The sequence below is a fragment of the Pediculus humanus genome, genomic scaffold, assembly GCF_000006295.1.
Source record: "Pediculus humanus corporis 1103172107665 genomic scaffold, whole genome shotgun sequence".
NCBI classification, from domain to species: Eukaryota; Metazoa; Arthropoda; class Insecta; order Psocodea; family Pediculidae; genus Pediculus; species Pediculus humanus.
In genome coordinates, this window is record NW_002987274.1 from 90555 (window position 1) to 101537 (window position 10983).

Sequence of the window (10983 nt, forward strand, 5' to 3'; positions counted from 1 at the left end):
TATTGAGTAATTCTGTTTCCGGTTTTGGAAATTCGTCTGCTCCCGGCATTTATTTAAGCAAATTACTTTTCATTTAACATTTTTTTTTGATTAATTTCAGCCATTCTTTGCCCTTCATTTTGTCATAATGTTTATTTTTATTTAGTTTATGTACAATTAAATATTATTTTTGTATAAAATTAAATCACAGTTTTATTTTATTTCAAATTATTTTTCTTTTTTTACCTTTATTTATTTAAGAAAAAAACTCAGTTATGTAAGTACGAATATTTTTTAATGCAATTGATTTACTGTTTTTTTTTAATTTAATCCTTTTAGTAATTTTCAAAAATATTTTGGGGGACTAATTTTTTTTTTTTAAATGTAATTTTATTAAGATGTTTTTTTTTTAATAATGTTCAACTTGGTTTTTATTTGTAATCAATGAACAATTTTATTTTATAAAATTACTTATTTTCTCTAGTTTTTTTTTTTAATAATCAATTAATTTTCATTAGCAATTTTATGTCATTGTAAATTTTAATAAAACTATTTTTACCACCCAATTCAGTTTTAAATTAATTAGTTCAAAAATGCTGTAATTTAAATTTTTTAAAATGATGAAAAATATTTTAAATGTCTTACCTTTTTTCAACTGCACTGCATTTTAATCATTAGTGATAGTACAAATATACAAAAGATTTATAAAATTTACTAAAATATTTGAAAATTATTACAATCACATACAAGAAGCTGTTTTAATTAACAATTAAAACAATTGAGAATCAAATTATTAATTTATATTATTATTGATGAAAATATTGAGTGAATGTATTTGTTAATAATTGTTAAAAATCTTCTGTATAATTATTTAATTTTTAAAAAATAATATTTCTTATTAAAGCAAAAACCTTTGCCTTGTGAATTATTGTTTGACAATGCCCTTTCCTGATTTTTTAAAATTAAATCGAAAACTTTTTCGATTTAGGTTTAAGTCAAGAGAACAAAGCAGAGGAGTTATACGAAGAGGTGGAGGAAGAAGACCTTTAAATAGATTTGACAGAGGATTTAGAAATGATAAGTTAAAAAAAAATCATTTTCAATGTAAACATAATTTTAAAAATAATATTAATAATGAAACTTACAATTCTGAAAAATTACCCAAACCAAAATGGAATTTATCTAATCTTCAACCCTTTAAAAAGAACTTTTATACACCTCACAGAGATATATCTAATAGATCGAATAATGAAATTAATCAATATAGAAATGATATGGCAATGACTATAATAGGAAAAGACATACCTTACCCTATAACAAGGTTTCAAGAAGCTAATTTTCCAGACTACATAATGAATGTTATCAGGTGAATAAAGAAATTTTTGCTTTTTTTTAAAAGTAATTTAACTTATTAATTTTATAATAAAAACAAATTTTAAATATATAATTAAACAAACAAATTACAGGAAACAAGGATTTACAGTACCAACTCCTATTCAAGCTCAAGGATGGCCCATTGCCTTAAGTGGAAAAGATATTGTTGGCATTGCTAAAACCGGATCAGGGAAGACAATTGCGGTTTGTGGATTTTTCTATATAATGTAGAATTTTGTTTGGCCCTCATCTGCGATTAAAAAAAAGGCTACTCTTGCAAAGAAGTTACACTTGGTTTTATTTCCCCTTAGTATATGCTACCAGCTATAGTTCATATTCATAATCAACCTCCATTAGAACTAAACGATGGTCCCATAGCCCTAATATTGGCTCCAACTCGAGAATTGGCTCAGCAAATTCAATCAGTGGCCAATGATTTTGGTGAAGCCACCAGAATTCGTAATAGTTGCATATTTGGTGGAGCTCCTAAAGGTAAAATATAATGAAATTTTATTTTTTTAAAAAGAGTTTCATTTTTGCATGACAAAGTTTTTGTTTAGGCCCTCAGTTTCGAGATTTAGAAAGTGGAGTGGAAATCGTTATAGCTACACCTGGAAGATTAATTGATTTTTTAGAAAAGGGAACTACTAATTTAAGGCGATGTACATATCTTGTGTTGGATGAAGCTGATAGAATGTTGGATATGGGTTTTGAGCCACAAATTCGTAAAATTGTGGAACAAATAAGGGTAAAAAAAGAGAATATATATTTTTTAACTATTATTCGTAGTACTGATTGTTTAAAAACAATTACAGCCTGATCGACAAGTTTTAATGTGGTCAGCTACTTGGCCTAAAGAAGTTAGAGCACTCGCAGAAGATTATTTAACTGATTATATTCAGCTAAACATAGGATCTCTTCAGTTATCTGCAAACCATAATATTTTACAAATTGTTGACGTTTGTCAAGAACATGAAAAAGAAAACAAGTATGGTTTTTTTTTCCCTAAGAAAAATACAATTATAATATAACAAAAGTTAGTGAAGTTTCTCCCTTAAAAAAAAAAAAAAAAAAAAAAAAAATTTACCTTTTGTTTTTTCAAGGTTGCGTCAGCTTCTTCACGAAATAGGATCTGAAAAAGAAAATAAAACAATTATATTTGTAGAAACAAAAAGAAAAGTCGATAATATAACTCAAATATTAAGAAAAGATGGATGGCCGGCTTTAAGTATTCACGGTGATAAAAATCAACAAGAGAGGGACCACGTATTAACTCGTGAGTCGAAAACAAATAAATAAATTTTAATTTTATTTTTAAAACAATTAATTATCATCTCAATTATTTTGTAGAATTTAGAAATGGAAGAGCTTCCATATTGGTTGCGACCGATGTTGCAGCAAGAGGATTGGGTATGATAATCATTATCATGAACTTTTGTTATTATTTTAAAACGATGACGTTTGATTTAGAAAAAAAATTTTTAGATGTCGAAGACGTCAAGTTTGTTATTATATTCGATTACCCATCTTCTCTTGAAGATTATATACATAGAATAGGACGAACGGGACGTTCGGAACAAACCGGGACCGCCTACGCATTTTTTACTCCCCATAACGTAAAACACGCAAATGCTTTAATTAACGTTTTAGAAGAAGCTGATCAAATAGTCAATCCGAAATTAGTCGAAATGGCTAAAATTGGACAAGGAGGTTATACCTCATCTTCTCTCTCTCTCTTTTTATTTAAACGAAACACTTGTTCGAAAAATTTATAATTTTTTCAGGGTCCAATAAATCGAAATTTTGCAGTAAATCTTTACCGAAACCTTTACCCGGTCACGAAGGTTCTGCTGGTTTCCAATCTGGAATTGGAAGGTCAGTCCCGAGGACAACAAATCGAGGATTAACAACAAATTCCGTTGGTCGAACTCTAATGGCGGATAACAATCACGGTCACATAAAAAATTTAAAAAGTATAATAAATAGTAGTAAAAATCGATTGGGCGGTGGACGGGGAGGAGGATCCAATTCGAGAAATTTGATTCGAAATACTTTGAGAATGAACGGCATGAAAAGAAGTAATAAAACTAAAGGTAAAATAATAATAATAATAAATAACGAAAAGCGTTGGAGGCATTTTTGATTTATTAAAAAATTTTCATACGTTTCAGGTTGTAATAATTACGAAAACGATATTCGATCCTCAGGTTCGAACATACACAATTTGATGTCACCATCATCTCATTTCGTATTCGAATCTCATGGAAATTATTATAATAATTATCAAACCAATCAAGGATATTGCAGCGGAGGAGGAGGAGGACAGCAAAACAGCGGAAGACAAAATTACGGTTATTCAACGACGGTTAACACTTATTAATTTTTTTTTTTTTTTGGTTATCGGCCATCAACAATTGGAAACATAAAAAAAATTTCTTTTTAGCTCGTGTGATCTCAGTTTATTTTTTTATTTATATCGAACAATTGTATTAATTTTATCGTTTAAGTTACTTATTGTGTTTAAATAATTTAATTAGTTGTTAATTTTTTTTTTGGTTGCCTATTCGAGAAGGCGGTGTTTCAAGACTGAATGCGTAATAATAATAATAACCCACCCGAAAGCTTTAATTTGAATTGTTACCTTTTATTTATATTGTTTAGTGATTTGATAATAAAATATAAATAATTGTTGTTTTATTTTTTTTTCTTTTCAAATATTGTGATAATATTATTATAATTTGAAAAATAAAAAATAAAATAAAAAATTTATTTTTGTTTTTAAATAAAATGTTTAAATTTTTTTTTTTTTAATGTCATCTCATCGGATACATTTAAATTAAATTAAATTTTTTTTTAATTAAAAAAAAAAAACGAAAGAAAACAAAAGAAAACAGAAAACGATTATAAAAATTTGTCATTTTTTTTTTTTAAAAAGATAAATTTTTAATTGTTTTTTTTTTTCTTAAACTGATACTTCTTCTTAAAATAAAAAAAAAATTATTATTATTTTTCTTTCTCGCGCACTTTTCAATAATGAGTTTTTTTTTCACACTGTTTTTCTTTTTTTTTTTTTTAAATCTATGCAAAACACCCGACCGATAATAATAATAATAATAATATTTACAATTCTATAAGGTCAATATCATTGTCATCCCGAAATGGTTCATCTTCTTCCACGGATTTTCCCTTTTTCTTCGGGGGAGGAGTTTTTGTTGTTTTTAAACTTTTTTCATCCAATTTTCTTTTCTTACCCGATGAACTGAAATCGTTTTTGACTATTATGAGATCATCATCCGTATTTAAATTGTTTGAAAAAAAAAAAAAAAAAAAAATTACGCATGTTACGAATAAAAAAAAAAAAAAAAAAAAAAAAAAAATTTAATAAAGTGCAACTTTACTCACCATTATTGGATTTTTCTTCCTTTTCTTTTTCTTCTTTTGGTTTTAACTGAGAAGGATCTGCAATAATTTTAAAATCTGGTTCATCTTTAGGTGCTTCGTAATGATTAACGTAAACGGTCAATTCGTAATTTTGTAGAAAATCATCGACTTTAAGTAAACAACCATCTTTGATTCCCAATTCCTAAAAAAAAATAAAATTCACGTTTAAACAAAAATTTATGAAATTAACACAAGAGATTAAATAATAATAAAAAAATAAAAAAAACTTACACTTAATACTTTTTCATCACATTTTTCAATCTCATCTTCTTCGCTAGAAATAACAACCATTCCTGTTGAATCTAAAATTACATCGGGAGCAGCCATGTTTAGAGCTTTTTTCAAAACTGCTTCCTCCAACTCTTTAACTGTCATTTTATTAACATTTGCCAACAGCGTGACCTCCGGTTTTTCTGAACAAATGTAACAGTTTTTTTTCGGAGGTATCAAGTATTTTTCGGGCACAAGTATTTGTTTTCTGTGATTAGGTTTTAGCCTTAAATACACGGTTTGACATTTAGATAACTGATTTTGAAGAACTCTGAAAGCTTGCAAAACGACGACTCCAGCAATAATTGCATTGGTGGTAGCTATAGCTGGTATTATGTTTCCCGCCATTGCTAAAATTAATTAAATAATTTATTATTATTATTTTCACGCATTAATAAAATCAAATTATAATAATTAATAAATGACTGATTATTTTTACAAACATTTCACATCGAAACGAGTTTTTTGAGGTATCCCAAATATGTGAGCCCTAATATTGGCACATGCAGCAACAAAATCCATAGCTTCTTTGTTATCTTTGTCCCAAATTAAATGATCTCCTTCTGCTAATTTCTTTAATTCTATTTTTAATTTTTCAACACTAACTGCAAATATTTTTGCACATTCTGCTATACTCCAAATTTTTAAATCTTTTAGTCCTGGATCTTCCGATTGACTAGTTCCAGCAACTTTTTCATTAAAAAAAAAAAAAAATTTATTATATACTTTTCAAAAAATATTTGATAAATTAAGTACATTTTAATAAAAATACCTGCATCTGGAAGTTCTTCCCAATTTAAAGGAGTGGGTGGTCTTCTTTTAGTCCAAAGTTTATCCATGCTAAGAAGGTATTTAATATCATCTCTAAAAAATTTCCCAAATAATTTTTTTGGATCATAATCACATTCTTGAGCCCAGTGGCGAGTAGATTTTCTTTCAACATTACCATTGGATTCTTTAATGGTGTTTGCTTTACTTTTTAAAGCATTTTCTCCAGCATCTGCAGCTGCTTCAGGGTCTTCTGTATCAGGTGATACATCTTGATCAGCATCTGCTTCTCCGAATAACTGACTGAAACAAAAAAAAATTAAAATTAGATAAAATATATGAATATTCGGTTGCAGTTTTATTTTAAATTATGATATTGTATACTTTGTTTAATACATACTTAAAGAGATGTTTTGACCATACAATACAGTGTATGGGCTCAGATGGAGTATTTCTGATGGTGCACCCTGGGTATGTTTTTTGGGCTGCTTTCGGTTCACATTCATAGCACCTAGTCATACCCTTTTTTATTAATTCAACTTGGCCATCATAACCAGCAGTGCCACTTTCAATTAAAGGAACATCGGCTGCTAAACACATTCTATTGACATGATTTCTGGCAGCACGATTATCTAATGCATTCATTACCAATGAAAATTTTTTGAAAAAATTTATATTATAATCAGTGCTGATAATACTGTCATGATAATGTTTAATAGAAACTTTGGGGTTAAATTGTAAAGCACTTTCTTTAGCAACTGCTGCTTTTGATTTCCCAACATGTTGTTTGTGAAATAAGAATTGCCTGTTTAGATTTGAAACGTCGATGGTATCAAGATCGATCTGAAAAATAAATACTGTAATTAAGAAATCCAAAAAAATTTAAAAATTTAAAAACTACAAGAGATTTTAATAAAAAGTACTGTTTTAAAAAAATAAATCTTTAATGCAAAATAGTATGGTTTAAAACCATACTAATAATAACAATAATATTATATATAAAATAGATATTATTGTACAAATGTTTAAAATTCTAAACAAACTGAAGAAAGCATATTATGGTTGAATTAAGAATTAGTTATTGACATTAATTGTGTAATACTTACTACTTCAATATCATTGAATCCTGAAAGTACTAAATTTTTTAACAATTCACATCCGATTCCCCCGGCGCCAACAACAAGAACTTTACTGTTAATAATTGCATTTCTTAAATCATCATCTAACACCCCAACTATACTAGCCGCCATTTTACTTAATTGAAGTGTATTAATTTAACGGAAATAGCGCTATGAAAATAAAATTTTTTTCCTTTATTTTGCAAAAGGTTTTTTAAAATATTTTTATCATAATCTATAATTTAAAAAATCAAGCCTTAATTAAATATAATAATAATATTTTAAAATTTTAATAAAAAAATTTTTTTTTTTTTTAATTTTGAATTTATTGCAAAGTAAAAAAGTAATAATTGTCACCGCCTTTTTAGGAAAGCACTTTCAAGTCGTCGACAAAAGTATTATCAAAATGGCGTCTATTGAATTTAGTTGTTTTGTAATTTCTTTATAAATCTATTTCATATTTCATTTGTTGTAAAATCACCTTTAAATGCTGTTTTGCTTTTCTTATGTATTATAATTTGTTATTGAATTTTTATTACAATGATAGTTTTTGAACCAGTTCAAGTGAGTTTAGACATTTAAAAAAATGATCAACCTATTTAAAAGGCTTGGCCTAAAAAATTAGATTTTTTTTAATGATACTTGATTTTTTAAGTATTTCAAATTTATTTTCAGGCTGCCATTTGGCATTGTCTTAATCATTATTCATACGATGATGCTATCTTCCTTGCCGAGCGACTTTACGCGGAAGGTAATTTCAAAAAATTTATTAAATAATTTTATTTCTATGTCAAAATAATTATCTACTCATTAAGACTTTCATATAATTGAAATCATTGTTAAATGTAAAATAAGTTCCATGAACTACACTTTTAACTCTTAAGTGTGTTTTTTCCAACTAATAGGTATTAAGGTGCTTGTAATAACATGTAATTAATCTATAAACATAATTAAAATTCTTTTACTCCACAAATCAAAGTGCCAGATATTTTGTCATTTAATTTATTTGTATATGATCAGAATTAATTCTTTTAAATTCCTTAGTAATTTACAGTGTTTTTCTTTATTACACTACCAAAAAAATTTTTGATGTATTACTATTAATACAATGCAATTACCCCAACACCAAATTTTTAAAATTAAATATTATAAAATCAGAGACCAATTTTTAAATAAAAAAAATAATTTTTATGCAAAGAACTTTTTAGTTGAACAATGAAAACAATAAATTTATAATTTTGCAAAGAATGCCCTTTTACAATTGCCTTTCAAAAAATTTACTTTCTGCCTAATACTTATTGGTCTATGTAAATTTAAAATAATGTTATGAGAAACAGTGGTGATATTTTAATAATTGTTCTGATTCTTATGTTCTTAAAAGTAACAGGAGAATTGGGAATGTAAGAAATATAAATTAAAACAAAAAAAAAAAAACTAGAATTAATATCATTTTTAAATTATAACTAAATTCTCAATTTAAATTGTTTTCAAAGAAAAAATTACAACATTTTAAAAATAATTTTTTGATCTTATGAAATTAAAAAATTATTTTTGTAAGAAAAAAATTAATAAAAGAAATTACTGAAAATGCTTTTCTCACAAAATATTTTTTTTTTCATAGAAAGTAAATTACTCTAAATATATGAGAATGAATTTTTTGTAATTTTTGAAGAAATATAAAACTAAGAAATTAATTTTTCGATCTTTATTTTTTTTATTTAAAAAATATTAAAATTTTTTTTTTTTTTTTTTTAACTCAGCCTAAATTATGTACTTTAATTTAATTAGTTAGAAGTTTGACTCACAGACCCATTGATGATATTTTTATCTAAATAATAACTAAAAATAAACTTTTTCAGTTGAATGTGACGAATCTCTATTTTTATTGGCTACATGCTATTATCGCTCAGGTCTGATCTCAATGGCTTACTCAACTTTAAAAAAGAAAGATGCTCATTCACCTCAAATAAGATGCCTACTAGCCAAGTGCTGTGTAGATCTGCAAAAGTAAATTCAAAATAAATAATAATAATAATAATAATTTTTTTTTATTATTATTCCGAATTTAAAAAAATTAAAAGTAGGTAATTTTCCCCTTGTATATATGTGTGAAATTTTTTTTATTATTAGGTACGCAGAAGCTGAATCCATTTTGACTGGACAAAGTATAATGAAATCAAAGGAAATAAATGATGATGACATAATATCAGAGTTTGGCGATGAATCGTGTTTTGTTTTTAAAATATTGGCCATTATTGCATCAAAAACTCACAGAATAGAACTTACAGCTGAAATGTATAAAAAATCATTAAAATTGAATCCTTTTTTATGGCATTCATTCGAACAACTCTGCAACTTAGGGTATGAACCTGATCCGAATGATATTTTCACCGTTTCTAAAATGGAAAATTTCACTTGTTGTCACGGAATAAATCCTGTTGTTAATTATGTCAACAATAACCTTAGCGAGAAGAACTATCCAGTAAATAATTCATCTAGTCACAACAATATGGATTTACATTATAAAAGGTACTTTTATTTTCATTCATTTCCCCCCCCCCTTTCTTTTACATGGTGTATTATTGTTTTTTCCTCTTTAGTTCTAGTACTCCTGTACAATTGATGAATGTGGCAAACTCGGGAACATGTGCTGTAAGACTTTTTGCTACCCCCGAAGAAAATATACCTATGACACCAAGTTCATTAGGAATAGCTACTTTATCATCTATACCATCGTCTAAAGTTAAAAAAAATTCAAGGTTGGTTTTTCAAAGAAATTTTTTAATACTTGATAATCTCATCAAGGTTTTTCGTAATAATAGTAAGAAGATGATAATAATAATAATAATAATAATAGGGTTGCACGTCAAATAATAATTATAATATTGAGTAAATTTTATTTTAAAAATATGAAATACTGCTAAACTTTATTTTTTACAGATTTCGTAGTATGTTTTCCCCTATTCAAATTCCAAGTTTCGGTTTGTTACCATTCAATTTTGACACGGGTAGTCCAGCAGACAATTCTTCTGCCTTGACACCTGATATATATGATTCTAAGAATAGATCGGTAATTTATATTATAAAAAATTAAATTAATGATTTTATTTCGATACGAATTCAATTGAAAAAATTTTATTATTATTATTATTATTATTATCAATACTCTTTTTAGTTATCGAACAAAGAAACTCCATTGCAACAGGGAAAGCCAGTGTTTAGCCAGTCTGGGAATACAAGCAACACTGCCAACATAGTTAATTCAAATCAATCGAATTCGGTGACTCCCCCTTTACAAAGCGTTCGAAGATCTACACGTTTGTTTTCAAGTAGCTGTTCCGTAAAGGAAAATAATAAAAGTCCAAAACATGGGAAATTTGTTAGTCCGAAATCACCGTCTAGAAAGACAAAAAGAGGGGTCTCGAAAACGAATTTAAGCATAAACAGTTTTAACGAAATCACTGTAAATAATAATGAGAAAAATCGAAACAATGATAAAAATAATATTCCCGTCGAACAGATAACAAATGAAAAAAATTCCGTATCTATATCGATGCAAGCATTGCAAATACAAAAAGATGCTGCCGGTCAGTAAGAAATTTATTATTTAAAATTAGTAAGAATTTTTATTTTAATTTAGTCTCTTTTTATAAATAAATGTATACGATTTGATTTTCCAGAGGGTCTTATGACATTATTGAGAGATATTGGAACTGCTTATTTAAATTTATCGAAATTTGAATGTTTAAAAGCAATCGAGTGTTTTAATAATTTATCACCATCTCAAAGAAATACCGGTTGGGTTTTGGCTATGATTGCTAAAGCATACTACGAACTTCCCGATTATCCAAATAGTATAAAGTTAGTATTATTATCAAAGCAGGATTTTTTAAATTCGATAAAAAAAAAAAAAAAATGATTTTGTACAATTTTTTTTTTAAAAAGATATTTCCGTAAAGTGAGGGAAACAGATCCGGAAAGATTGTTGTTAACCGAATTATACAGCACGGCTCTTTGGTTTTTACAACGTGAG

The 10983-nt window shown here is 26.8% G+C and overlaps 3 protein-coding genes across 3 annotated transcripts in view; 2 read left to right on the forward strand and 1 right to left on the reverse strand.

The window, feature by feature from the left end:
* Positions 1-917: 917 nt before the first annotated feature.
* Positions 918-3805, forward strand: Phum_PHUM280650 (DEAD box ATP-dependent RNA helicase, putative; the record flags this gene model as incomplete). The annotated part of the gene is made up of 11 exons (XM_002426790.1): positions 918-1345; positions 1446-1557; positions 1665-1845; positions 1914-2101; positions 2169-2341; positions 2457-2629; positions 2704-2763; positions 2839-3063; positions 3138-3431; positions 3525-3718; positions 3797-3805. The coding sequence occupies 11 exons, from the start codon at positions 918-920 to the stop codon at positions 3803-3805; spliced, it is 2037 nt and encodes a 678-aa protein (XP_002426835.1).
* A 668-nt stretch (positions 3806-4473) lies between these two features.
* On the reverse strand, positions 4474-7082 carry Phum_PHUM280660 (ubiquitin-activating enzyme E1b, putative; the record flags this gene model as incomplete). The annotated part of the gene is made up of 7 exons (XM_002426791.1): positions 4474-4628; positions 4756-4936; positions 5026-5414; positions 5508-5753; positions 5837-6135; positions 6233-6675; positions 6939-7082. 7 exons carry the CDS (start codon positions 7080-7082, stop codon positions 4474-4476), a joined length of 1857 nt encoding a protein of 618 aa, XP_002426836.1.
* Positions 7083-7490: 408 nt separating this feature from the next.
* The window catches only part of Phum_PHUM280670 (cell division cycle, putative), a gene marked incomplete at both ends in the record, with an annotated part of 4819 nt that continues 1326 nt past the window's right edge, over positions 7491-10983 (forward strand). Inside the window, 9 exons of the mRNA XM_002426792.1 lie at positions 7491-7514; positions 7626-7701; positions 8810-8957; positions 9081-9479; positions 9551-9709; positions 9891-10020; positions 10126-10537; positions 10631-10811; positions 10896-10978. Of these exons, the coding sequence (XP_002426837.1) occupies positions 7491-7514; positions 7626-7701; positions 8810-8957; positions 9081-9479; positions 9551-9709; positions 9891-10020; positions 10126-10537; positions 10631-10811; positions 10896-10978 (1612 nt within the window). The remainder of the gene's footprint in view (positions 7515-7625; positions 7702-8809; positions 8958-9080; positions 9480-9550; positions 9710-9890; positions 10021-10125; positions 10538-10630; positions 10812-10895; positions 10979-10983) is intronic.